This window comes from Meriones unguiculatus, chromosome 4 (genome assembly GCF_030254825.1).
Source record: "Meriones unguiculatus strain TT.TT164.6M chromosome 4, Bangor_MerUng_6.1, whole genome shotgun sequence".
Taxonomy (NCBI): Eukaryota; Metazoa; Chordata; class Mammalia; order Rodentia; family Muridae; genus Meriones; species Meriones unguiculatus.
In genome coordinates this window covers 86950805-86977870 of record NC_083352.1, presented here as the reverse complement: position 1 = coordinate 86977870, position 27066 = coordinate 86950805, and the positions used below count along the sequence as shown (strand labels likewise).

Here is a 27066-nt window from a genome sequence, read left to right as displayed (position 1 = left end):
CCCACACTCAGCTTCTCCTGCTCGCAGAGCAAGCATTTTGTGCTCTGTGTCATTTCCCTAGCCCCAAACTAAATTATAAAAAAAAAAAAAACAAAACTGCAAAACAGAACATGTAGCCCATTAGTTTCTTTTGGCACCCATCCATGGGGGAATGTACCTACATTGGTCTTTGTCAAGTTCACATTCTAGTGAATTTCACAAGCAATGGCGGACAGTATCTTCCAGGAAGTTTGTCTCTTTCACAAACTACCATCATAGCTGAGGATGCGGCTCCTGCAGACAGGGGATCTGCGTTCATCATCAACTTCTCTCCTATGCTCAAAGAGATTATTCACGAAACCAAGTACCTAGAGCAGCTGGGCTTCACTGTCCCCGAACTGGCGAGGAACGTGGCCCTCCAGGAGGACAAATTCCTCAGGTGAGAAGGCTCCTCTTTAGTCAGAGGCGACGGTTTGGTCCCGAGGGCCTCTTAACGATCTTTTGTTATTGTTTTTGAATGTGTGTGTGTGTGTGTGTATATGTATGTGTGTATGTCTGATGTCTGTGAGTGTGTGTGTATGTATGTATATGTGTGTTATGTATGTCTGTGTGTGTATGTATATGTGTGTTATGTATGTCTGTGTATGTATGTGTGTGTATGCATATATATATATATGTATGTGTGTATGTGTGTTTCAGGTGCACGTGGAGCCCAGAGAGCAACCATGGGTGTTGTCCTCAGGCTGTGTTCATTTGTTTGTCAAGGCAGAATCTCACTGGTCTGCGGCTCACTGGTTTGGCTAGGTTGGGTGGCCGGTGAGCCACAGGGATCAGCCCATTTCCACTTCCCTGTGACAGCATTACACAAGGATGTCACCGTGCTCAGTTTTATGCACAGGAACAGGGGGATCTGCTCAGGTCCTCTTGTTTGCAAGGCATGAACTTTATCACTGATTTGCCCCTCTAGCGCCACCACTTGACGCTCCTCAAGGTGACGGCAGAACCTCCCCTCAACACTTTTGTAGCTCTTATTTCTAGTAATTTTTTTAAGACAAGGTCTTACTGTGTAGAGTCCCGGAACTCACAGTGTAGGCCCCCTGCACCTGTCCTGATGGTGGTCGCTGGCGAGGCAGGCGTCTGGGGACGCGTTACGGGGGCTCTTAGCTCACTGGCCGCCCTGAGTCTCTCCTGCCCCCTGTGCCGGCCCCTCAGGTACACCGAGGGGATCCAGCGCATGCTGGACCACTACAACCGGCTCATCAACACGCTGAACGAGGCCGAGATGGTGCTCCTGGAGGACCATTCCCAGGAACTGCTCCGGGTCTTCCGGGCTGGCTACAAGAGGCTGAACTGGAACTCGCTAGGTAACGGGTCCTGGCTGCCTAACAGTTTACCATACAGTGATCTCTTGTGTTTTAGGGTGGTGTGTCTTGTTTCATGCGTGTGTGCATGCAGAGGCCAGCGGAAGGAGCCCGGTGTTTCCTCCATCCTTTCCTGCATTGTCGCCTTGAGGCGCAGTCTCTTTCTGCTCTGGAGGCTTCCGTGTTGGCTCTGCTGGCTGGGCAGCGAGTGCTCAGGCTCTGCCTGCCTCTGCTGCCGGCGCTGGGGTTACAGGCATGCACTGCCTTGCACAGCTTTGTATGTGGCAGCCAGGTCCTCATGTTTATAGAGCAAATGCTTTCTTATCCACCGAGCCACCTGCCCAGTCCCTAGAGGGACCTTATGTAGTGATCCCTCCTCATTAAAAGCAAAATATCACAATCTGTTAATACAAACTACACAAATTTACATAAGTGCTCATACACACACATAGACATGCACACACTCATAAACACATGCATATACATGCATACATACATGTATGCACTTATGCACGCATATGTAAACACATGTACACATTTGTGCACATACTCATACAAACACAAACATGCACATACTTACGCACATCTATGCACATCCTCATGCACAAAAATATGAACACACACATGTCTGTGCATGCAATGAAACTCACTACTGCTAAGCTCGTACAGACTGTGCCCAGGTCGCTGTGTCCCAGGCCTTTGGGGGCTGATGGCTCTTAGCCACGGCTCAGTCAACACAGCTGCAGGAACGGTGTTTGTGAGCTACGTGGCATTGCCACGGCTGTCACAGATGCTGGTAGGAAAGTCAGGAACGGCAGAGACAGAATTGAGTTTCGTCCTCTTCCCCAAGGAATCGCCGACTACATCGTTCGCTGCAAACAGGCCATCGGCAAGTTCGAGTCCCTCGTCCACCAGATTCACAAGAACGCTGAGGACATCGCCTCCAGGCTCACGTTAATTGAGTCAGTCAACCTCTTTAAGTGCCCGTTCTCCAGAGCCGAGGAGGGGCTCCCAGGTAGGCCAAGGACTGCAGAAGCCCCGTGCTTACCGCCTCTGTTCCACACGTAAACCGGCCGAAGCACCCAGGCTGTCCTTGGAAGCACTGTGGCCGTTTCCAGCCTGCTGCCATGTTCTGTGTTACTTAATACTCTACAGCCTGTGGCCATTGCTAGCCCCAAGGGCCTCTTACATGCTTGGTTAAGCGCTTTGCCGCCAAGCCAGCCCCAGCCCTCAAGACTCTTGATTTTGAGAAAGACAAGGTCTCACTCTGTAGGCTCACAGAGGTACATTCCGCCTACCTCTGCCTTCTAAGTGCTGGGATTAGGCCATACACCACATCCCTGGCTCAAAAACCACTTTCCATGAGTAACTTTGAAATGCTTTTCTTTCTTTCTTTCTTTCTTTCTTTCTTTCTTTCTTTCTTTCTTTCTTTCTTTCTTTCTTTCATTCTTTTCTTTTCTTTTCTTTCTCTCTCTCTCTCTCCCTCCCTCCTTCCTCCCTTCCTTTCTTCCTTCTTTTCTTTCTTTTTTTTTTTTTTTTTTGAGAGGGTTTCTCTGTGTAACCCTGACTATTCTGGAACTAGCTCTGCAGACCAGGCTGGCCCAAAACTTAGAGATCTGCCTGCCTCTGCCTCCTGAGTGCTGGAATTAAAGGCGTGTGCCACCACTGCCCAGCTGACTCATTTTTTTTCTTGAGATGGGCTCTCACTATGTTACCCAAGCTGGTTTTGAACTTGCCATCCTCCTGCCTCAGCACTGGGATTGCGGGTGCACACCTCCACACCTAGCTGTAAAACTTTGTTAATAGTCAGGTAAATTCTATTTTATGGGCTCATGTTTGCTTTTCATGACACTAGTGGCATTTCAAATGGTCTTAAACTAGTCAATAAGGAATTCAAAACTAGTCACCAAAGAATTCAAGAAGAACATCACAGCCACTGGCTGTGTGAGAGGCACCAGCACCCAGACAGTCCTGGCTGGTGTCACTGGCTTCCTCCCTGAGGTGAGTCTGAGCTTGTGGCATTGGCTCTGTTTCCATGACGACAGCCCATGACCCATGGCTGATGCGTGGATGGCTTCTGTGAAGTCCTGAGTCACAGCTGCTGTGTGTGACTCGTGTTTCCCTCCGTAGGCATAAAAGTACCTTCTTTTTATAATTTTATTTATTTTTATTTTATGTGTGGGCTTTTTTTTTTGCCTGCATGTTTGTATACAACATGCGTGCGTGCAGTGCCTGTGAGGAAAGAAGATTGCATCAGATCCCCTGGAACTGGGGTTGCAATGGTTGTGAGCTGCCCTGTGATCCCAAGAACTAACCCAGGCCTCTGCAAGAGCAGCCAGTGCTCTTGACCACTGAGCCATTGATCTAGCCCCAGAGGAATTTCTTTAATTCTTTTCTTTTTAATTTTCTTATGCACGCGCGTGTGTGTGTGTGTGCGCGTGCGTGCGTGTGTAGGTGTTCTGTGGTACACCCGTTGAGGTCAGAGGACGACTTGCGGACGTTGGTTCTCTCCTTCCACCATGTGGGCCCTGAGGCTCGAACTCCGGTTGTCAGGCTTTGTGGCAAGCTCCTCTATCTGCTGAGCCATCTCACTGGACCTCGAAGCACTTTCGTGCTGTGGGGCCGTCAGGTGTAACTCCTGTCTTTCTCTACAGGTGTAAAGGAATTCTTTGAGCACATCGAACGAGAAAGGGCCAGGGATGTGGACCACATGGTCCGGTGGTACATGGCCATCGGGCCTCTGCTGACCAAGGTTGAAGGTCTAGTTGTGCACACCAACACTGGCAGGGCCCCCAAGCTGGCCTCCTACTACGAGTACTGGGAAGGCCGGGTCTACGAAGTCTTGGGGAAGCTCATTCTCAAGTAAGTGCTCCTATGGCATGCAAAGGTTGGCTGTGAGGCTTCGAGGGCCATCTGAGCACCAGCTGGATGGGGAGTTTGAACAGGAAGGGGTGCCCTCTGTGTGGACCCCTGTCCCCGCGCGCAGGCCTGTCTGACACACAGAGACGGCTGTGTGCCGCTCTGCTTCTGGAAGGCAGGGTATCTCTGCATCTATCTGGCGGCAGGAGGCCCCAGAGGAGCTTTTGTTTGTGTTGAGAGACAGACTTGGAGGGCAGGGGACACAGCCCTCGTCCCCCGGGGCTGTGGTTAGTCACCTGCTGGAGTGGTCACTGCGTAGTGAGTTCTGATTGCGCGCAACAGCCTCACACTTGAAGCTGCTGTCCTCTGTGGGTCCTGCAGCCCAGCAGCCCAGCTGGGCCAACTGGGGGACGCACACGCGGTAACTCAGAGTAGTTCTGAGGAGCCAGCCATGAGCAACATCTTCATGACTGCCGAGGCGCGCTGGGAAAGGTGGCATCATGGTACCACAGTGTTCTTTTTAAAAACTTTAATGTGTTTTTTTAAAAAAATGCTTATTTTTAAGTTACATGTGCGTGCACACGAGCTGCGCTGTGGGGGCCAGAGGAATTGGCTCTCCCTGTAGCTGGAGTTACAGGCAGCTGTGAGCCACCTGGCGTGGATGCTGAAGATTAAACTCAAGTTCTACAGGCACCTTATCCGAAACCACATTCTAGAGTGTTTGCCTACTATGCTGTATCTTCTGTTATCCATCCATCCACCCACCACCCATGCACACACACACCCATTTCTCCATCCTGTCGATACCCACCTATCCATCATCTATCTATCCTCCTATCACCACATATCCACCATACCTTCATCCATGTATCCACTTGTCCACCTCATACCCATCCATCCATCCATCCATCCATGCATCTATCCACTCACCTACCCTCCCTCCCATCCATCCATCCATCCATCCACTCACCCATCCACTCACCCATCCATCCATCCATCCATCAATCAATCCATCCACTCACCCACCTACCCATCCATCCATCCATCCATCCATCCATCCATCCATCCACCCATCCATCCACTCACCCACCTACCCACCCATCCATCCATCCATCCATCCATCCATCCATCTGGCTGTCATCCATTTGTCCATACACTCCTCATCTACCCACCAATGTGTCTATACATTTATCCAGCCAAGCTTTCTCAGAAATGGCCATGTGCCAGGGCCTGGACTATGTCACAGACAATGGTCCCTGTCCTCTGAGAGCTGAGGAGAGACATCAAAGCAAGGAGATAGACACCTGTTGAATGACTGCCATGGAAGAGCAGAAAGCATTCCCGGGAGCAGAGCAGGGGCTGCTGGGAATGACTTTGGGTGGTGACTATCATTATTTCCCACCAGTAGGCGTTGGATTCCCACAAGCAGCAATGCAGCCAAGGGGTCTCTAGACCTCTCCAGTGCCTTATGAGTCTTCAGTGTGGAACGGAGCTCCCCCATTGACTCCTGACTCTGCTCCCTCCATCGGGGTCTGGTGTAGTTCACACCCTGAGTGCCTTGTCCTTTGCTCTGCCCCTCACTTAGGAATCTACAGGCTTTCAACTCTCTGATCCTCGGGAACGTCCCTCTGTTCCAAGCGGAGACTACTTTGTCGGCCCCGGAAATCATCCTTCACCCTAACGCCAATGAGATAGACAAGATGTGTGTGCACTGCACACGAAACTGCGTGGAGGTCACCAAGGTAACGTGGAGGTCGTCAGGGCAGCAGCGAGGACCAGAGGGTTGAAAGCCTGTGGATTCCTAAGTGCAGAGGGCATGGCACTCGGGTGTGAGATACACACGGAGCAGAGCCAGAGGTCAAGGTGGGGTGCTCTGTTACACACTGCAGATCTTCTGCTTGCCCACCGCCTCCTGCCCAGTGGTGGCTACAGTCAGAGAGGTGCCAGCAGACAGCGGCTCAGCTGCCTCTGGCTTGTGTGAAGCCATCAAACTTGAGAGCAGCCCCATAGCCCGATCCTGCCCCCCCCCCCCTTTTAAAAATTTTACTTTTTAAAAAAATTTATTCACTTTACATCTCAATTGTAGCCCCTTCCTCTTCTCCTCCTGGTCTCTCCCCTCTGATCTTCCCTTACCCCCTAACCCCCTCCCATCCCCCCAGGCTGGCTTCAAACTCTATGTAGCCAAGCAGGACCCTGCATTTCTGATCTTCTCTCACCTCCCGAGGGCTGGGATTACAGGCATGCACCACAGCATCTACTTTACTTTGCACTGGGGTGGAGTCTTCGCACATGGAAGGCAAGCTCTCTACCAGCTGAGCCACGTGCCCATCTCTGCACACCTCTCTTTCCACACTGCCGCTCTACCTGGAGCAGCCACTGGGGCTCACAGCGGTGTTCTTAGTTCACCGGGGGCAGAGAGAGACAGAGGCAGAGAGACAGAGACAGAGACAGAGAGAACAGAGAAATAGAGAAACAAAGACAGAGACAGAATCAGAGAGACAGAGACAGAGAGGACAGAGACAGAGAGACAGAGAGGACAGAGAGTCAGAGAGACAAAGAAAAAGAGAGAGTCAGAGAGACAGAGACAGAGAGGACAAAGATACAGAGACAGAGGGCAGAGAGAGTCAGACAGAGATGACAGAGATACAGAGACAGAGGGCAGAGAGAGAGAGACAGAGAGAGTCAGAGAGACAGCGACAGAGAGGACAGAGATACAGAGACAGAGAGGACAGAGAGTCAGAGAGACAGAGAGAATCAGAGACAAAGAGAGACAGAAAGGACAGAGATACAGAGACAGAGGGCAGAGAGAGTCAGAGAGACAGAGAGGACAAAGATACAGAGACAGAGGGCAGAGAGAGAGAGAGACAGAGACAGAGAGAGTCAGAGAGACAGCGACAGAGAGGACAGAGATACAGAGACAGAGAGGACAGAGAGAGAGTCAGAGAGACAGAGAGAATCAGAGAGACAGAGACAGAGAGGACAGAGAGATATACAAAGACAGAGAGGAGAGGCAGAGAGGACACAGAGACAGAGACAGAGAGACAGAGAAAGAGACAGATGCAGAAACAGACAGGAGAGACAGACTTGTAAATAAAAATGATGTTGGACTAAATATTGTTTATTACTAGCCCTATAATTATTGTGGCGGTATTATTTGACCCATTATCACAAATAATAAGACACAGACACCTATTGGATTTTAATATAGCCTATCTACTTGGGCCGGGCAGATATTTTTACCTACATTATCTCAATAACCTCACCATCCACCTCCCAGCCCCCATCCAATGCCATCTACTTTAATCATGCTCATCTGGGCTACCTTCCATCCATAATCCCAAGATACTTGCTTGTATTCTTCATTTGGGCCTTTTCACACCGTTATTAGAGTCCTTCCTCCCAGCCCACATGGTTTCTTCTCCAGGCTGAGCCATCGCGGCATCACCTTCTGCCTCTCTTTCCATCCCTCTGTTTCCCGTGATTCTCTTGAACCCAAAGCTCAGGAACCTTAGCCACGCCTAACCCTATTCTGCCCTGCCCAGGTAGAGGCCATTTAATCAACCAATCAGGTGTAATATCCTAAGAAGGTTTACACAACAAGGATAGGTGTATCCCAAATTCAATATTCAAACATCAGACCAATTTCCAACAGCAGAGAGAGAGGACAGAGAGAGGACAGAGACAGAGAGGCAGGGAGAAAGAAGGAAAGAGAGAGGGAGAGAGAAGAGGGAGAGGAAGAGAAGAGAAAGAGGGAGGAGGAGAGGAGAGGGAGAAGAGAAAAAGAAACAGGGCCTGGTGGACCTGTAACCCTATCATTGAGGCTGAGGCAGGAGGATCATGATTTCAAAGCTAGCCTTGAAGGGCTGCATAGTGAGGCCGTTGGTCATAGCAGGACTCATCACCAGATAGCAGTCTGTGGCCAGGAGGCACTCTACGCTGGCCCTCACCCCGCCCCCCACCTGCTCTCCTCCCGCCAGCATTTCGTGCGCTGGATGAATGGCAGCTGCATCGAGTGCCCCCCGCAGAAGGGTGAGGAAGAGGAGGTTGTCATCGTCAGCTTCTACAATGACATCTCCCTGAACTCCCAGATCATGGACCAAGCCGTCATGATCCCCCAGAACATCCACAGGCTTCTGGTGAACCTCATGAAGTACCTGCAGAAGTGGAAGCGCTACCGGCCCCTCTGGAAGCTGGACAAGTCCATCGTGATGGAGAAGTTCGCGGCCAAGAAACCGCCCTGCGTGGCTTATGACGAGAAGCTGCAGTTCTACGCCAAGATCGCAGCAGACGTGATGCGCCACCCGCTGGTCAAGGACGAGCACTGCATCCGGCTGCAGCTGGGGCCGCTGGCCAGCACAGTGCAAGAAAATGCTAAATCCTGGGTGATTTCGCTGGGGAAGCTTCTCAATGAGTCAGCGAGGGAGGAGCTTTTTAGCATCCGGGATGAGATTGAGGTACCTGGAGGCCACCTGTATTTAAAACAGATCGTCAAGGGGATGGGGGCATGGCTCTATGGTAGTGCCTTGCTTAGCACATGCAAAGCCCTGGATTCCATCCTGTCCTCGGTTCATTTCTGGTGCTGTGATAAAATATGCAGATAAAAAGTGACTTGGGGGAAAGGGCTTATTTCACTCACAGTTTCCATCACTGAGGGGATGTCAAGGTGGGGACTCAGAGAGCTCGTCACATCCATAGTCGAGAGCGGAGAGAGAATAAATGCACCCTTGCTTGCTTGCTTGCTCTCTGCTAACTTTGATTCAGGGCCCTCCGCCTAGGGAATGGTGCCACCCACAGTGGGATGGGTCTTGCCACATCAACTAACAGTTTAGACAACCCCTTCTGGATAACTCCTCATTAAAGGTTCCCTTTCCAAGTGAGGCTGGGTTGCACCACTTTGACAATTAAAACCGACCAGCACATGTCCGCAGCATCCACACCAAACGAAGAGCCCCGTTCCCGAAGAAGGTGGGCTTCCACTGTTACCCTTTTGCCTTCTCAACCGAATTCCTTCACAGATCTTAGCCAAGAATCTCAGGAAGAGCCCCAGCACCCTCGAAGACCTCAAGTTTGTCCTTGCAACAATCGCAGAGATCAGGACAAAATCTTTGGTCATGGAGCTGAGGTACAAGGACATCCAGGAGCGGTACCGCACCATGGGACTCTACAAAATCTTCGTAAGTTGGCTCTGCTCTCCGCAGGCCTCCACTGGTTGCCTTGACTACAGGGCTAGTTGCTTTTATGTTGCTGTCCTAAAATACCCCAGGGGGAAACAACTTCAGGAGGAAAGTGTTTATTCTGGTTTATGGTTCCCAAGGGATAGAGTCCAGCAGAACCGGGAAGGAGTTATGGCGGTGGGAGCGGGAAGCTGGTGGGTCATATCCCTTCCATGTACATGAAACGGACAGAGGCAACAGGAAGCAGCAAGGCCACAGACCCTCAAAGCCCACCCCCAGCAAGGACCTACCTATTGAAGATTCTATCACGACCCTCCCCAAACGGCGCTTCCGACTGGTGACCAAGTGTTCAAACAGTGAGCTGGTGGGGGCGGGGAGAGCCCTCGGTTAACCACTAAGATTGTCCTCAGAAGGGCCTCAGTCACCGTGGCAGGCATGTGTTCCCTAGCAAGTGACAAAGCATCAGGTCTCCAATGAGAAGCCACCTCACAGAGAACTTAAGTGAGGAGACCGTGGCTTGGTCACGTAAGCCCCTGTGGTGGTTTACAGCCCACGTGTACCAGCTCACTGGCTTTTCTCATCTGTCTTCCCTTAGTCTCCGGGGAAAGGATGGGGGTCACTTCCTATATAATAACTAAAGAGGTTTTGTAAAACAATAAGAGAGAGGACTGGCAAGATGGCCTGGGGGCGGGGTAGGGAGGAGAGGAGCTTGCCACACAAGCCTGGAGACCTGAGTTCGATCCCCAGAACCCATGGAAGGGTGGAAGGATAGAGCCAACTCCACAGAGCTGTCCTCTGACCTCCATACATGTACTGTGCATCTCACACCTACACATCAACAAATACATTAATAATCATAAATAAAAATAAGAGAGAAAAGGAAATGTAAGATGGTAAAAGAAATTGGTGGTAAATTATTTTATTAGGTTGTTTTTTTGTTTGTTTGTTTGTTTTCTTTAGCTGGGATTTCCTAGACTCACTTTGTAGACCAAGCTGGCCTCAAACTCACAGAGATCTGCCTGCCTTTGCCTCCCTGAGTGCTGGGTATGTTTTTATTTTTTAAAGACTTATTTACTTTTACTTTATGTGTATGAGTATATGCCTGCCTGTATGTGTGCCATGTGAGTGTAGTACCTGCAGAGGCCAGAAGAGGGCATCAGATCCCTTGTCACTGGCATTACAAAATGGTAGTAAGCAGCCACGTGGGTGCTGAGAACCGAACTCAGATCTTCTGAGCCATTGAGCCATCTCTCCAGCTGTGATAGTTCCCTGCTTATGAGCTGTATAGATTGCCTAAAAAAAAAAAGGTGTGCATTCTCTACATCTTTTTTCACTCAACTTTACTTTTTTTTTTTTTTGAGATATTACCCATTACTACTGCTCATGGAAACCATCCTTCCTTTGTCTTTTCTGTATAGTAGTCCCTGCAGCTATGTTGCCATGAGGTACTTGGACTGTTGGCAGGGTTTGGAGGCGATGATGGTGTTGCTAGCTTTCTTTTGGTGAACGCGTGCAGGCGTGCGTCTCTGGCAGGCATGAGCCGGGACACTGAGTTTCTGGGTTACAGGGAATTCCAGTTCTACTAACTTTGGTGGTGTGTTCAGGTCAGTATGTGTGAGGGCTGTGGTGGCTCGTCTCGTCTCTTCTTTCTGGGCAGACGCTCGCTTCAGTTGTCTGACTTCTGTTGTTTTGATTGTGAAGTCACCATCCTATCTCTTTGCCAACTTCGTCTCGCCTGACTAGTATTTTCCGTCTGCTTTCAGGATCTCCTTTTGTGCTTTGTTTCCAGAAGTTGTGATATGAAGAAACTAGTTGTTGTTTTTTTTTTCTTTTATTATTTTTAAGTGTGTGTGTGTGTGTGTGTGTGTGAACATCAGTGCAGTACTCACAGATGCCAGAAGGGGGCATCAGATCTCTCTGGGGATTGAATCGAGGCTCTGATTCTCTGGACTCCGCCAGTGCTTCTAAACTGCTGAGCTACCTCTGCCAGATCTCCCTGCCCCTGTTTTCCCTCTTCCTCCCTCACTCCACCCCAGACAGGGTCTCACTATGAAGCGTTGGTTGGCCTGGAACTTGTTATGCAGAGCTGTCCTCCAGTTCATAGAGATCTGCCTGCCTCTGCCTCCAGGGAAAAAGGCATGTGCCACCACACCTGTCCCAGATAGCGCTTTAATGAACAAAAACACAGCTTTGCCTAGACATGGTGGCATACACTTACACTCCCACAACTCGGGAGGCGGAGGCAGGAGGATCGTCTTTGGCTACACAGTAGGTTAGAGGTCAGCCTGGGATATGTAAGACTTTAACTCTAAGAAGAACAAACAGGGGACTGGAGAGGTGGCTTAGTGGCTAAGGGAGCTTGTTGCCATTCCAGAGAACCCAAGTTGGGTTCCCAGCACCCACATCAGGTATCTCACAACAGCCTGTGCCTGCAGCTCCAGGGGATTTGACATTTGATTCTGGCCTCTGTGGGCACTGCACACACACACACACACACACACACACACACACACAGTTAAAAGGATAAAATCTCAAAACCAGATAAACAAGCTAAGAACACAATGCCCATATTTCAGCTCGCTTTTTGGCTTATTCAAAGAGCCCCCTTTTAGGTGCAACTAGAAACCGAAGTCCGTGGGGGAGCGGCGCCGACATGCAACCTCAATTCCAACTTTATTAGTAATTTGTTGGGTCTCTCATGTCCATTCTGTTTCTCCTCCTGCCTGCCTCTCGCCCTCCCCGTCTCTCCAGCCTGCCGAGGCCGAGCAGGAGCTGGTGGACAAGATCGAGAACATGTGGCAAAATCTCTTCATCGACTCCATGAACGTGGAGCACGCGCTGGGAGGCATCAAGAAGACGTTCACGGAGGTATGGGGTCACCTGAGGCCTGGGCGCAGAAGGGGGGCTGGGCAGGGCTCAGCACCAGAGTGCTGGCACGCCAGCGCTTGAGGTCTCGGGTTCCGATCCCCACCCTGAGGCTAAGTCAAGCCAGTGGGCCGCCTCCCTCCCTCAGATCACCCGTACTGAGATCTCAAGCTTCCGGATCCAGCTGGAGGAGTTCGCAAAGCGCTTCTACAGCCAAGGCCCGGGGGCTGTGGGCGAAGACCTCGATAAAGGTAAGGCTGTGGTCTGGAGGTGCTGAAGGCTTAGGGGTTCCCAAGAGGCTCACAGGAAGTGGAGTGTTACCACTGAAGGCACTCCTACACCCTCTTCAGCTGTTGCCTTCCTAGTCGGTCTAGGGGTGGCCTCTGAGGGCAGAGCAGTTTGAGGGCTGGGGAGCTTAGGAAAGATCTAGTGAGAGCTGGATGGCTGGTCTGCTCTCAAGGGATCCCGCAGGTCCGTGCCTGCTGGTCACAGAGGCCATTGGCAGCTGCCTTTGCCACTTTGGCCCTGCATGCCCCACCCCTCTGCTCTGTGCCTCTAAGGTCATCCTTTGGACTTAAACCCTGGACCATGCCATCCATCCGTGCTGGTTCCCCACAGCGCCTGCCACATTTCCGCCCTTATGACACATATCTGAAAGAAATGGCTTAAAAGGAAGGGCAGCTGTTCTGGCTCATAGTGTCAGAGGCGTCAGTTCACCGGGGACACATGCCACTTCCCCGTGGGGGAGACTAGCTGGGGAGATGGCTCAGCAGGCAGGAAATGGAGAGATGGAGGACAGAGGCAGACACACTGTTCAGAAGTATGTCCCTACGCCTGCCACCCCTCCAACCAGGTCTCACTTCCTGGGTTTCTTCACTTGCCAAGGACAGCAGCAAATCCGAGTCCCTTGCTGGATTCATTGGTGATCCAGTCCCCGCCTCCCCCAGTGTCTGGACCCACCAGCTGGCAGCCAGGCCTCCAACAGGGAGCCTTTGGGGGTACTTCACCTGCAAAACGCAGCACATGGCCTTCAGATGTCACCACTGGCTGAAGGAGCGACGGGGAAAACCCTGTCCTTAAGTCTACATTAGGGGTTCCCAACCTGAGCCTGTTGAGAGGCTCTAATACAGCACCTCATGCTGCCCTGATCCCAGCCAGAAAATTATTCCTTGCTAATTCACAACGGTAACTTTGCTACTGTTACGAATTGTAACGTAAACACCTGTTTTTTCTGTGAAAGGGTCATTTTGACCCACAAGGGGGTCTTGACCCACAGGTTGAGAACTGCTGCTCTAAAGCTGGGGTCTCCCAGGAAACAGGAGGGTGGTAGGAAAAGGTGCAGGTCGGGGGACGAGTGGATGAATGCTAACATCCATGCACAGACTTCGGAGCCAGTGTGAGGAGGGAAGCCTCCAGGCCAGCAGAGGGCGAGTGACATTGGCTGTGACGTGTTTTTCAGTTGCCTCTCTTCCAGCACAGTCTTGGGGTCCACATTCTCTTTGGAAGGGCTTGCAGGGCAAATGGGCTTTTGGTTTCTGGGATAAGATAAATTCTGCTGATTTTAAATTTTTCTCCCCTGTAACTTATGTGTATGAAATCATAATTGATGAAGCCAGGTTCAGTGGCGCACACCTGTAATCCCAACACTCAGGGAGGCAGAGGCAGGCTGCTCTCTGTGAGTTCGAGGCCAGCCTGGTCTTCAAGCGAGTCCAGGACAACCAGGGGTCTATTATACAGAGAAACCCTGTCTGGAAAAAGGGATTATAATATAATTATAAATTACAAAGGGATTATAATTATGCATATAATTAATGACTGGTTTCCTAATCAACTATTTTATTCTTATTTAACATTTTCATTACATTTACTTGTTTATTTTGTGTGTGTGTGTGTGTGTGTGTGTGTGTGTGTGTGTGTGTGAATGCATGTGTAGAGGCCAGAGAACAACTGGTGGGAGCCAGTTCTCTTCTCCCACCGTGAGGTTCCTGGAGATTGCCCTTAGGCCATGAGGCTTAGCCACAAGTGTCTTTACCCAGTGAGCCATGTTACTGGCCCTCAGTCTTAAACACACATACAGTGCAGACACATCGTTCAGTTTGTCGCTCAGGTTGGCTGGAAACTTGCTATCTATATAGGCTGGCCTTGAGCTTGCAGGGACCCCGACTCCCACCCTCCCACATCCCCCTCCTCCCAAGCCCTGGAGCTGGAGGGATCTCACATTCCCACTGTCCTTTCTGCTCTATCTCTGCACTTCTTCTCCAGGCGCGGAGCTCTTAGGCAGTTTTGAAAAAGAGCTGGCGAGGCATGAAAAGAACCGACAGGAGCTGGCTAATGCGGAGAAGCTTTTCGACCTGCCTATCACCATGTACCCCGAGCTTATCAAAGTGCAGAAGGAGATGTCGGGCCTGCGAATGATCTACGACCTGTATGAGGGTCTGAAGGTGCCGCCCCTCCCGGGCACAGGGACAGATGCCCTCGGGGGGGGGGCAGGGCTATATGAGAGAGGGCTCAGAACATTCCCATCCCCTTCTTTTCTACCCCAAAATGCCGGCCTTTTAAGTGAGAGGTTCCGTTGAGGACAGAGCTGAGCAAGGCCCGAGCCAGGCACACGCCCTGTCGCTTTCTTTGCATTTGCATCAGGCCCCATCGGCTGTCTAATGTCTCTAGGCTGCCAAAGAGGAATGGTCGCAGACCCTCTGGATCAACCTGAATGTCCAGTACCTGCAGGATGGCATCGAAGGCTTCCTCAAAGGACTCCGAAAGCTGCCACGCCAGGTGCGCAGCTTAACCGTGGCCTTCCACTTGGAAACAAAGATGAAGGCATTCAAAGACTCCCTTCCTCTGCTTCTGGACTTGAAGCATGAAGCCCTGAGAGAGAGGTTGGTTCTGAACTCCGGTCCTCGATCAGCCTGGGGAGCTCATGGAAGGGCATTGGGTTGCAGGCATACACAGCTCAGGTTAGACGAGGGACCTGCTGAGCAGCAAGGGGAGCGGTGCCAGCCTTGTTTGTAAGTGAAGATAGCACCAAGGGTTTTATTAAAAATGACCCCAATGGCTGCTTCAGTCAAAGCCATGTTCTGGTTTTAAAAGCAGGAGGAGTCGATCGGTGGAATCCAGGAGAAGTGGACCAGGACCACCAAAGGCGTCTGCAGTTTTTAGGGGCCAGTCTTAGGATATCAGTTGCCACAAGGGAACACCATGACCAAAAATCGAAGTCAGGGAGGAAAGGGTTTATTCCACTTCCACACTGTCACCAAAGAAAGTCAGGACAGGAACCGAAACAGGGCCGGAACCTGGAGGCAGGAGCTGGCACAGAGGCCATGGAGGGGTGCTGCTTACTGGCCTGCTTCCTATGGCTTGCTCAGCCTGCTTTCTTATACAACCCAGGACCACCAGCCCAGGAATGGCACCACCCACAATGGGCTGGGCCCCCTCCCTCACCAGTCAGTAATTGAGAAAATGCCTTACAGCTGTGTCTAATGGAGGTGTTTTCTCAACTGAGGCTCCTTCCTCTGACGACTCTAGCTTGTGTCAGGTTGACATGCAAAGCTGGCCAGTGGAGTGCCATTAAATGAATGAGGAGAACTGGACATGGCGCTGCAAGTCTGTCATTCCAGCACGTGGGCAGCGGAGACAGGAAGATAACATTTCCAGGCCAGCCTGGCACATTGCCTCAGAAACTGAAAGGGGGGAAGATAAAAGGAATGAGAACAGTGATTGAGATAGGCTTTTATTCTGCAGCCCAGGCTAGCCTATGCAGCCCAGGCTATTCTCAGTCTCATGGCAGTCTTTCTTTCTCAGCTTCCTGCATGCTGGGATTATAGGCAAGAGCCATCACACACACACACACACACACACACACACACACACACACACACACACACGCACACACACACACATGCACACACACACACACACACGCACACACACATTGGGGGGGAGCATGTGCATGCACGTGCCTGCATACTTTAAAGATTTGTTTTTATTTTAAATTATGTTTATGCATGTTTGTCAGTGTACACGTTTGTATGTGTGCCAGAGGGCATCAGATCCCTTAGAGCTGGAGTCACGGATGGTAGTGAGCTGCCATGTAGGTGCTGGGAACTGAACCCAGGCCTCTGCAAGAACAGCCAGTGCTCTTAACTGGCTGAGCCACCTCCCCAGCCCCTGAGTGATATACTCAACTGACTCGGTATCCAAGGCACCATTCCACATGCATCGGATATTTGACTTCTGTGAAGGCCATACATGGAAGTCTGGTGTGCTCTTTACACTTGATCGGAGCTTGGGCTTACCCAGCAGTGACATATGGCCTGTGGCTGCCGTGTTGGATGTACAGGTCCTTCTGGTGTTTAGCGGAGCCTTGGGTCCTGGGCCACAGAGTCACACCAAGCAGTTTTATTTCACCCAGGAAGTTTTGCCTTCTCCGTTTCCTCCCAATCTGGGATGTTTCCAAGAGGCTCGTGTGTTGGAGGCTGGGTCCCTTGGAGGAACACTGTCACTGGCTGACTCACGGAGGTGGAGCCTGTTGGTCTCATCCCCTTCCCCCGCCATCTTTCATGAGAAGAACACATTGCCACATGCCAGGCCCCTGGCCGTGACTGTCTCCGTCACCACAGCCCAGATGACTCTAGATTGAATTCTCTGTATTAAAGTCGCTTTTCCCAGGGATTTGGTCATAGTTGCAGGGAGCTGATGAGGGCACAGTCCTGTTCACACCAGTGAGAAGGTCTCTCCTCCGCACTCCTGTGGTTTTAACATCTATTTCCCTATCTGTCCTGTTGAGCCTAGAGTGGCAGCCACAGGCCCAACCAACGTGGCTTCTGCTCGTCTTCTCACAGACCTAGAACGCTCTGACCCTGTGCTCACTGGGCTGTTCTCTGTAGCAGGCAAAAGCATTTCATGACCTAGTAGCCCATAGCCCACGGCTCCCAGGCTCTGGCCATGTCCCTCTTTGTTTCCCATATCTGAATGCCACCTCTAATGGCAGGGGCGCCCTCCCCCGCTTTTCTTCTTCTTCTTCTTCTTCTTCTTCTTCTTCTTCTTCTTCTTCTTCTTCTTCTTCTTCTTCTTCTTCTTCTTCTTCTTCCTCCTCCTCCTCCTCCTCCTCCTCCTCCTCCTCCTCCTCCTCCTCCTCCTCTTCTTCTTCTTCTTCTTCTTCTTCTTTTTTGAACCAGGGTCTCAGGCTGTAGGGCAGGTTGGCCTCACGCTCTCTATTGTCCTCTGTTAGGCTCCCATGTGCCTGCACCATTACCCTGGCCCAGCCAATGCTTTCCCCCCAGCATTCAGGACAGTTAGTGCTTCCTGGGCCATGTGGCTCAGTAACAGAGCAATGGCCCAGCACGTCTGAGGCCCAGGGTCCTGTCCGCAGCTCTGCATAAACCAAGCAAGCAAAACAATTGGCTTGTAGTTAGGTCATACACAGGGCAGGGCTTGCCAGACGTTTTCTGCTTCTAACTCTGGTGGCAGGGAGGGGATTTGGAAGAACTCTGGAGTATTATCCCGGGCCGTCCCTTGTCACTGAGAAGGCTCCCCCATGGGGCCTCCTCCTGTGACTTCAGGAACAATTAAGCTCGGCTCTGCATTTGTCTGGTGGTGCTCGCTAACGACCCTGCGCTTTTCCAGGCACTGGAAAGAACTCATGGAGAAGACGGGAGTGTTCTTCGAGATGACAGAGACCTTCACGCTGGAGAACATGTTTGCCATGGAGCTGCACAAACACACGGAAGTGCTCAATGTGATTGTCACGGCAGCCGTCAAGGAGGTCGCCATAGAGAAGGTAGGAAGGAGGGCCTTTAGTTTCAGTTCTGTGGGAGGACCTAGGGCCTCTAGTGCTAGGTGGGAGCCCTGGCTCTGAGCCACTCCTCTTCAGGCTTTGGTTTGTTGGGATGGGTTTTTAGCATATAGCCAAGACAGGTCTTGAACTCATGATCTTCCTGCCTCAGCTTGCTGAATACTGGGATCACAAGACACTCCACCGTTCCCAGCAAAGGCTATCTTTTTACGGAGCAGGAAACTCACTTTCTGTAGTATCTAAGTAGATAGAACCTCTGCCTCGGTTTACTTTTTTGACATCCCTGATTATAGTTTCCCGTTCTGTTGTCTTTATGATAGCTTCGTATTCTTCACATATTCTAAAATAAGCAGGTCACTCAGAGCCTGGATGCCTGACTGTAGTGTCCAGTGTTAGTGTCCCACTGAAAGTTGCTCCCTACTTAAGACGTGGGTACAAGCTCCAAGCGTGGCACGTGAGTCCAGGAAGACGCACGTGAGCCTATTTTGTATAACTAATACAAGTCGCCTGTAAATATATGCATGAAGCATAAGCAGTGCACATGCAGGCGGCGCATGTGCGCATGCTCACACACTCTCAGATGCACACACGTAATAATATATAGATGTTGTCTTAGCTACATTTCTCACTGCTGTGATGGAATGCTTCGACAGAAGCCTCTTAAGGAAGGAAGGGTTTGTTGTGGCTCACAGTCTGAGCGTGCACAGCCATTATGGAGGAAGAGGCATGGTGGCGGGAGCGGGGGGCAGCTGGCCACACTGCTCCTACAGTCAGGACGCAGAGAGAGATGGATGCCAACGCCTAGCTGCTTCCTCCTTTTTATTCAGGCCAAGTGCCCAGCCTCGGGGATGGTGCCGCCCACAGTGGGTGGATCTTTCTAACTGAACCAGATTAAGATAATTTCTCCAAGGCATTCCCCGGGGGCCTGTCTCACTGAAGACTAAATCACACACACATATGACAGACATGTGAGGACATGTCAGTGTAGATTTCTTCAGAGAATGGAATTACAGCGCGTCTAGCATTTTATATTCAGGCTTTCTCGTTTGGCAGTGGAGGGGGCGTGGGGCAAGACGCCCTGGTTACACAGGGGGCTGCAGGGTTGAGACCCCAGTTCCGGCACTCAGCAGCATGCCCGGCATGCCATGTGGCATCTCTGAGCCTATCTCTGCATAACAACCCCCCTTTTGGGGGTGGGGGTCAGCCGATATCCCGCATGTAACAGGCCTGCCAGGCCGAGGGGGAGCCTGATAGGCAGGAAACCCTGTTGCCACGGAGAATCCCGGCTTCTGGGATGACTGAGCTGGGACAAGAGGTTGAGTTGCTGATGAACTAGGCTACCGGGACAGGCTCCCGCTCCTTCCTGTGGGCCCAAAAGCTCCCTTCTTTCCCAACCAGGCTGTGAAGGAAATCCTAGACACCTGGGAGAGCATGAAGTTCACCGTGGTCAAGTACTACAAAGGCACACAGGAGCGAGGCTACATCCTGGGGTCTGTGGACGACGTCATCCAGTGCTTGGACGACAATACTGTCAATTTGCAGAGCATCTCCGGGAGCAGATTTGTGGGGCCCTTTCTGCAAACCGTCCATAAGTGGGAAAAGACACTGTCTCTGATCGGGGAGGTCATTGAGGTGAGAACAAAGAAAATGGAAAATCTGCGGCCAGTTCTTTTGGGAGTTTTATGTGGGAACGTTTGTGCTTAGAAATGAATGACTGTCTCGTGGCTCTCGATTTCGTCGGGGGCGGGGGAAGGGCACGTTTGGAGAGAGTGATGAATTTTGATTTCTGGAAATTAATTCTTAATTTCCAAGATTCCGACTTGGCCTTTGAGAGTGTCCCTATTCATTTTTCACATCTCCTGTTCTTGTTGCGTGAGTACTTCCAGCATCCATGTGATAAACATTGAAAAACTATATACATATGTGTGTTAAAGTCCTCTTCAGATTTCCTTACACTTTTCAGTTTCCAAGCAAAAGTTCTTTCTTTTGTGTCTGTTGACTCTCATGGAGTAGTAATCCCCTCCCTCCACCGCGACTCAACTTTTCTTCCATTCATCCTACCTAAAGTTTTCCTCCCCGTTCTTGCTTCGCTTCATCGTCTCTCCAGCCTGTCATCCTGGATGGTAGGTCAGTCCTGTGGGGACAGGGCTGGGTCAGGCCTCTGCGAACAAGCCAGATCGATCTGGCTCACTTCACTATGTCTGGGTGGCTGCTTTTTTTTTTTCTTTTTCTTCTCCCCAGACAATAGAAAAACCAATTTTCTCGTTCATATCTTAGTTCTCTGGCAAAGAAATGTGATCCTGGCCCCGTTCTCATCGCGCTCAGACATCCTTGACTTGCTGTGTCTTTGACTCTTTACTTTTGAAAGCTCTTTTATAGGGCATAGTTTTGGTGGTGGTGGTGGAGGCAGTGGTGGTGCCTGTGTGTGTTTCAGGAGATTGAACCTAGGATCTCATGTATGCAAGATAAGTTCTGTACCACTGAGCTATCTCCCCAGCTCTCTTTAGGATTTAAAATCTTTTATTGGGATGAATTTTATGTAATATAAAATTGACCATTTTTTTTTATCTCTCTATTTTTTGGTTTTTCTGATGCAGGGTCTGACAGTGTAATAATCCCTGGCTGTCCTGGAATTCTCTCTCTGTAGACCAGGCTGGCTTTGAACTCAGAGAGATCCACCTGCCTCTGCCTCCTGAGTGCTGGGCTTAAAGTCATGTGCTACCAAGCCTGACTCTACCGTATTTTTTGAGACAAGGTTTCTCATTGAACCTGGAACTCACTGATTGGCTAGACTGGCTGGCTCACGAGCTGCAGGCATCCTCCTGTCTCTACCCTCTCAGTGTTGGGGTTCCACCATGGGTACCAGAGAGCTCAGCTTATGTCTTTGTCCTTGAGCAGTGGGCGGTTTCTGGACTGAGCCATCTCACCAACCAAATTAACCGTTTTAGGATGTGCAGGTCAGGGGCCTTTAGAGCATTTATGTTATATAAATTCGGCTTCCATTTGGTTCCAAAATTTCCTCAGTGCCATACAAGCAAACCCCCAAACCATTACTTCCCAGTCCCATGTCCCCAGGTTCTGGCAACCATCCATCTGCTTCCTATTTTCATGTCGTCCTACTTTCTATGTTTCATATGTGTGAATCGCATGCCCAGGATGGGCATGAGGAGCGTTATTTTGCTTTTGAGTAAAGCTGTGTCCTCTAATGCTTCATCTCTGCATGGTAACCACTAAATCTCCAGGATCTATTCTGAGATGTCATGAAAATACCCAGAACCCAGATAGTGCCAAACCCCAGACGACTGTTTCCCAGTATGCATATACCTACGGCCAAGGCTAATTTACAAATCCAGTCTGCTCAGAGGCGAGCCACAGTGACTATTAACGCAGCACCCATGACAGCAGTGTCTCAGAGCTGTGTGACTGTGCCCTCTCTCTGCACCCCTGCCGAACGACTGTACTTTTAGACTCTGTTGACCACAGCTGACCAAAACCCCAGAAAGCAAAAGCGAAGATCCAGGAGAGCTAGGCGCTTGGCGTAGAAGGGCCAGTGGCCATGTCTTTGTACACAGGGCCGCCTGGCCTGCCGAGTCCCGGCCCCGAGTGAGCTGACTTGGATGTTGTCCGAGGTTAGGCGGCAGGGGGGATTTTGCACTCGCTGGCATGCCTCATGGCCCTCTGACATCGACATCTGGTGCATTTTCAGATTTGGATGCTGGTTCAGAGGAAGTGGATGTACCTGGAGAGCATCTTCATCGGGGGGGACATCCGGGCCCAGCTGCCAGACGAGGCCAAGAAGTTTGATAACATTGACAGGATATTTAGGAGGGCAAGTGACCAGCGTGAGGGTGGGAGCATCAGTGTGAGAGTGGACAGTGTCCTCATCAGCGTGAGAGTGGACAGTGTCAGTGCGAGAGCGGACAGCATGTCATCGGTGTGAGGGTGGCGTGTGTCTGTGTGAACTGGTCCCTGCAGGGGCAGCTTCTGAGGCTCTTGCTCATTATCTATAACTTTCACTCATGTAGCAGAAATTCCCGCTTGTTGCTCTAGGTAACAGTTGGCCATGTGTCGCTCTAGAGTTTTCATCCTACATAAACATAGAGCTATGGATAAACCCAGTCAGGCTCTTGTCAGTTCATATCTATCTCTGACACGTTTCTTTACATTCTCAAAATTAAACTTAGCGCGTGTGCGTGCACACATGCGCACACCTGCACACACATGCGGGAACGTGCACACTCACCCCGCCCCCACACCCCCACACCCCCACCTCCACACCTTGCAGGCTGTACGTGAAGCAAGAAGACACATTTTGGGAGTCGGCTGTCTCCTTCCACCACGTAGGGGCAGGGCCTGACCTCAAGTCAGTAGCAAGCTTGTGCAACCAGCCCTCTCTTGCGTAGTCAGCGAACAGATAGTTAAGTCCCCCCACTGCCCGAGTTTTCACACTGTTGGACAATTTAGACAATTTCTAGTCTTCACTCCCCTTCCCATCCCCCACCCTTTCGGCATGAAAGAACCACTGTGGTGAGTGCCCTGTGTGTACAAATGGCTCACAACTGAGTTCCTGCCGTAAGCTTTGCTTGAGGGCTGAGTGTAGTCCTGTTGCAGCCGGGTGGGCCCTGCATGTCCAGACAGGCACGGTCCGTGCTTGTGCAGCAGGCTTCCTAATGAGAAGACAAGAGACAAGCCAGAACCGTGGGGCCGCACTGCCGGGATTCACTTGCCTCGAGCTTCCCAGCTTCACCCTGGTCTCCCTGAGGCTGCGGCTCTCCTGCCGGTCCTTTTGTGTCTTGATCAGCCCCCTGGGGGCCTGTAGGGACAGCGTTTCTCTGCCAGGCTTGAGTGACCCTGTGATGTCTCCCTGACCTCCAGATCATGGGGGACACGCTGAAAGACCCGGTGATAAAGCGATGCTGTGAGGCCCCGAACCGCCTCACCGACCTGCAGAACATCAGTGAGGGCCTGGAGAAGTGCCAGAAGAGCCTCAATGACTACCTGGACTCCAAAAGGAACGCCTTCCCCAGGTTCTTCTTCATCTCAGACGACGAGCTGCTCAGCATCTTGGGCAACAGCGACCCGCTGTGTGTGCAAGAGCATATGATCAAGGTAGGGCTCATCTTCAGGGCCAGGGCCACAGGGAGGGTCAGGACCCACAGGGAAGGTCAGCGTCATTACTGAGTTCAGGGCAGTGGTGAAGGTGAAGACTCAAAGAGTCAGGGCAAGTGGTCAAGTTCAGTTAAAATATTCCTGCTTTTGATCAAACGTCTTCCTTCTCAAGAGGAAGATCATTTCCTTCTTCCCCTGTTCCTCCCTTCGTTCTTTTCTTTCTAATTTCAAGAGGGTTTGTGGCCCAGGCTGGCCGGTACTGGCCATCCTCTTGCCTGCGCCTCTCAGTTACAGGCTGTGCCACCCATACGCCTGGCTGATATCCTGTTTCTAGCCAGGCTGTTGCCGCTGTAGAGTATGAATGCCAGAGCTCCCCGGTTTCCTGCCAGTGTCTCTCGTAAGAGCCTCCCATCTCAGCCCTCACAGCTGGCTTCTCCTCCCATCCTCTCTCTGGTTTGCAGCATCAGTGCTATTCAGTGGAGCCCTACAGGACTCAGGTTCTGGAACTGCCTCTTGCTCAGTTTTAGCAATAGATGTCGCTGCTGGTGTTTGCGACCGTGACACACGGCTTCTGTCAGCTGTGGCATCCTCCCAGCCCTGTAATTAAGATATTTCCTTCAGGCTTCAAGGGGCAGCACAAATGACCCAAAGTTACCTGGCCACACCGCTCAGGAACGAGCCCTCATTCCACCGTGTGTGTGTGTGTGTGTGTGTGTGTGTGTGTGGACTGCTCTGTCCCCATGCTTACACCAGACCCCCATCATGCCAGAGAGGGAGATCTTCTCTCTTTCTGAAAACCCATCTTGAGTTTTCACAATGCTTGAGTAGGCCTGGGGCTGCCATCTTGACCAGAAAACAACCAGTAAACAACCACCCAGAGCACAGACCTCTGTGCAGGGAAACCCCGAGAGTGCTGTGGGCACACTGGATGGCGTGCGTGCTGCCGGCCTCCCGACCTCCACCTCCTGCTGTCCTGGCAGATGTATGATAACATAGCCATGCTGCGCTTCCACGACGGAGAAAGCGGGGAGAAGCTGGTGTCCGCCATGATCTCGGCAGAGAAAGAAGTCATGAACTTCCGCAAGATCATCCGAGCCGAGGGACGCGTGGAGGACTGGATGACCGCTGTGCTGAATGAAATGAGGAGGACCAACAGGCTCATCACCAAGGAAGCCATCTTCAGATACTGTGAAGACAGAAGCAGGTGATGGGGGCGTGCGGAAGCGCGTGCGTGAAGTAGCTTCCGTCTGTTGGTTGGTGTGTGTGGGGGGGGGGGGTTGAGTGAAGAGCGCCAGGCAGGTGGGCTGACCATGAGGCCCTATAGGCCCTGAGGCCCTCCTGTCTGTAGTCAGGAGCCTGTGAGGGGGTCACTGTCCTGGTACTTCCTGGTCTAGCCTGGGGCTTTCGTGGCCTTCACGGTGAACTCCTGCTGCAGCTGACTGGCAGTCCAGCCTCTGGCTGGACCCAGCGTCTGTCAAGCCTGTGACAGGTGTGTGACCCCGCCCCTTCCTCCGTAGGGTGGATTGGATGCTGATGTACCAAGGCATGGTGGTGCTGGCGGCCAGCCAGGTGTGGTGGACTTGGGAAGTGGAGGATGTCTTCAACAAGGTCAAGGAAGGGGACAAGCAGGCCATGAAGAACTATGGCAAGAAGATGCACGAGCAGATCGACGAGCTGGTCAAGCGCATCTCCCTGATGCTGACCAAGAACGAACGGAAGAAGTACAACACGGTCCTCATCATCGACGTGCACGCCCGGGACATCGTGGATTCCTTCATCCGGGGCAGGTGGCTCTCCCCCGGGGACCCTGGGATGCCTTGCTGTCCTGTCCTCCTGTGGTCCGCCCAGCTACGGCCCCTTCCTCCCCTCCCCCTCCCTGCCCAGCATCCTGGAGGCCCGGGAGTTTGAGTGGGAGAGCCAGCTGCGCTTCTACTGGGACCGCGAGCCGGACGAACTCAACATCCGCCAGTGCACGGGGACCTTCGGCTATGGCTATGAGTACATGGGCCTGAACGGGAGGCTGGTCATCACGCCCCTGACAGACCGCATCTACCTGACACTCACACAGGTGACACGCTTGCCCCCAGACACAGTGCATTGGTTGTCCTAGACAGCGGCCTTCTGCTTGGAGTTGTCACTGTTGGAACTGAAAACCCTAAGAACGTCTTCCCCTGGGGACGCCGGTTCCATAGTGGTCCCTGGGCAGGGGTCGGAGGCGGAGGGTAATAGAAAACTGCAGAAATGTATAAGACATACAAGGCTAACATGGACTGGGCTGTGAGAAGGCAGGGAAAGGAGGAGACCCACGTCTCCCCTCGGGATGGGGCCTGGGTGTTAGCTGTCTGTGGTCTCTTGTCTGGGGACAGAACCCTTGGGCCGTGTGCGCACTGAGCAAGGGCTCAGCTACCAAGCTGCCCCGGAGTCTGCTGGCATGCAGCATGCGCCCGTGTGTGATGGGTCCCTCAGCTCACAGCTCAGTTCCTTGCTGAGATTCAAGCCCGTGTGGTGTGCAGCACGCTCCTTTCCTCGGCTCTGCGTCACCCCACCATATCCGGGGTGCAGGGAGGGAGTTGGGGAGCACAGGGAATGAAAGCACGAAGCCCAGGGCCCTGCTGGACTATGAGACAAGAAGCCCTTTGTTTTTCTAAAAACAAACGCGGAGGGTGGGCAGGCCTGTGACTCCAGTGAGAGGAGGTGGCGGTAGAAGGGTCAGGAGTTCAAGGTCATCCCCAGCTATGTAGCAAATTTTAGGCCTACCCTGGCTATGTGGAACCCTGTTTCAAAAAAAAAAAAAAAAAGTGTGAGATGATCTGTGAGGGGTCTGAAGAGGCAGCATGCGACTCCACCAACGTGAGCCTTTTGTGTCAGAGTGATCAGAGAGACATGCAGAGTTGAATGTCACAAGGTCCGGGCATGCGCCCCAGAGATGAACCCAGGAGTGGCGCTCTCTCTGGGACTCAGACCGTGTGCGTTTTGCGTTTTGCTACTCACAGGCTCTGTCCATGTATCTGGGAGGTGCCCCTGCTGGGCCAGCGGGAACCGGCAAGACAGAGACCACCAAGGACCTCGCCAAAGCCCTGGGCCTGCTATGTGTCGTCACCAACTGCGGTGAAGGCATGGATTACAAAGTAAGGCCTCACCGTCACTACCGGCACCCCATCCCTCCACAGAGAGCTTCTGGTGCTGACAGGCTTGGGAAGTGCATCACCTGTCTTCTCATGGGCCGCTGGGATCAGGGAGAGAGCATAAGTGAGGCAAGAGGGAGGGGTGAGGACAGTGGCTAACTGCAGTACCGCACCCCACTGACTAGAGGGCGCCACTGCCCCACCCGCTTTGGTTCAATAAGGGAACTGGGGACAGTGGACCCACCGTGGCTAGATCTTCCCACTTTCAGCGCTTGCAATCTGGAGTCTTATACAAATACACAGCCTTGACTGTCTAGCCCCCGAGCGGGGAGCCGGGCTAGCGACAGGGACCTTGGGAATATTGCCGGGAAATTCTGTGGGTGCTGAGCCCAGCCAGGCCCCCAGCCAGCCGTTCAGCGCAGTGCTTAGTTTAAAAGACTCAGGCTCCCGTTTCCAGGAGGAACCGGCCCTGACGATTCTGCTGGGCTCCCCAGGCTGTCGGGAAGATCTTCTCTGGCCTCGCCCAGTGCGGGGCATGGGGCTGCTTCGATGAGTTCAACCGGATCGACGCCTCGGTGCTGTCTGTCATCTCCTCCCAGATCCAGACCATCCGCAACGCACTCATCCACCAGCTGACCACCTTCCAGGTGAGGGCAGCGGGTGCGGAGCCACCTGCGTCTGGAGCCGTGGACGCCCGCCAGAGCCTGAGCTCCTGGGGTGGGGTCATTGTCAGGCCCGCTGAGCCAGCTGCTCTTGCGCCACTGTGACCAGGCGCTGGACGGCCTGAGGGCAGTGATGAT

The 27066-nt window shown here is 52.0% G+C and overlaps 1 protein-coding gene and 1 long non-coding RNA gene across 2 annotated transcripts in view; one reads left to right on the top strand and one right to left on the bottom strand.

The window, feature by feature from the left end:
• The window catches only part of LOC132653684 (uncharacterized), a 30284-nt gene extending 21829 nt beyond the window's left edge, over positions 1-8455 (bottom strand). The window contains exon 1 of the long non-coding RNA XR_009591476.1: positions 8354-8455. This is a non-coding gene — a long non-coding RNA (uncharacterized LOC132653684). The remainder of the gene's footprint in view (positions 1-8353) is intronic.
• Positions 1-27066, top strand: part of Dnah10 (dynein axonemal heavy chain 10) — a 106906-nt gene that overhangs the window by 20189 nt on the left and 59651 nt on the right. Inside the window, exons 13-32 of the mRNA XM_060382339.1 lie at positions 259-418; positions 1192-1343; positions 2191-2355; positions 3995-4202; positions 5785-5941; positions 8177-8653; positions 9215-9373; positions 12125-12241; positions 12387-12489; positions 14501-14679; positions 14906-15117; positions 17864-18017; positions 19431-19664; positions 21739-21861; positions 22908-23141; positions 24122-24345; positions 24659-24928; positions 25026-25209; positions 26135-26269; positions 26761-26913. Of these exons, the coding sequence (XP_060238322.1) occupies positions 259-418; positions 1192-1343; positions 2191-2355; positions 3995-4202; positions 5785-5941; positions 8177-8653; positions 9215-9373; positions 12125-12241; positions 12387-12489; positions 14501-14679; positions 14906-15117; positions 17864-18017; positions 19431-19664; positions 21739-21861; positions 22908-23141; positions 24122-24345; positions 24659-24928; positions 25026-25209; positions 26135-26269; positions 26761-26913 (3800 nt within the window). The remainder of the gene's footprint in view (positions 1-258; positions 419-1191; positions 1344-2190; positions 2356-3994; positions 4203-5784; positions 5942-8176; positions 8654-9214; positions 9374-12124; positions 12242-12386; positions 12490-14500; positions 14680-14905; positions 15118-17863; positions 18018-19430; positions 19665-21738; positions 21862-22907; positions 23142-24121; positions 24346-24658; positions 24929-25025; positions 25210-26134; positions 26270-26760; positions 26914-27066) is intronic.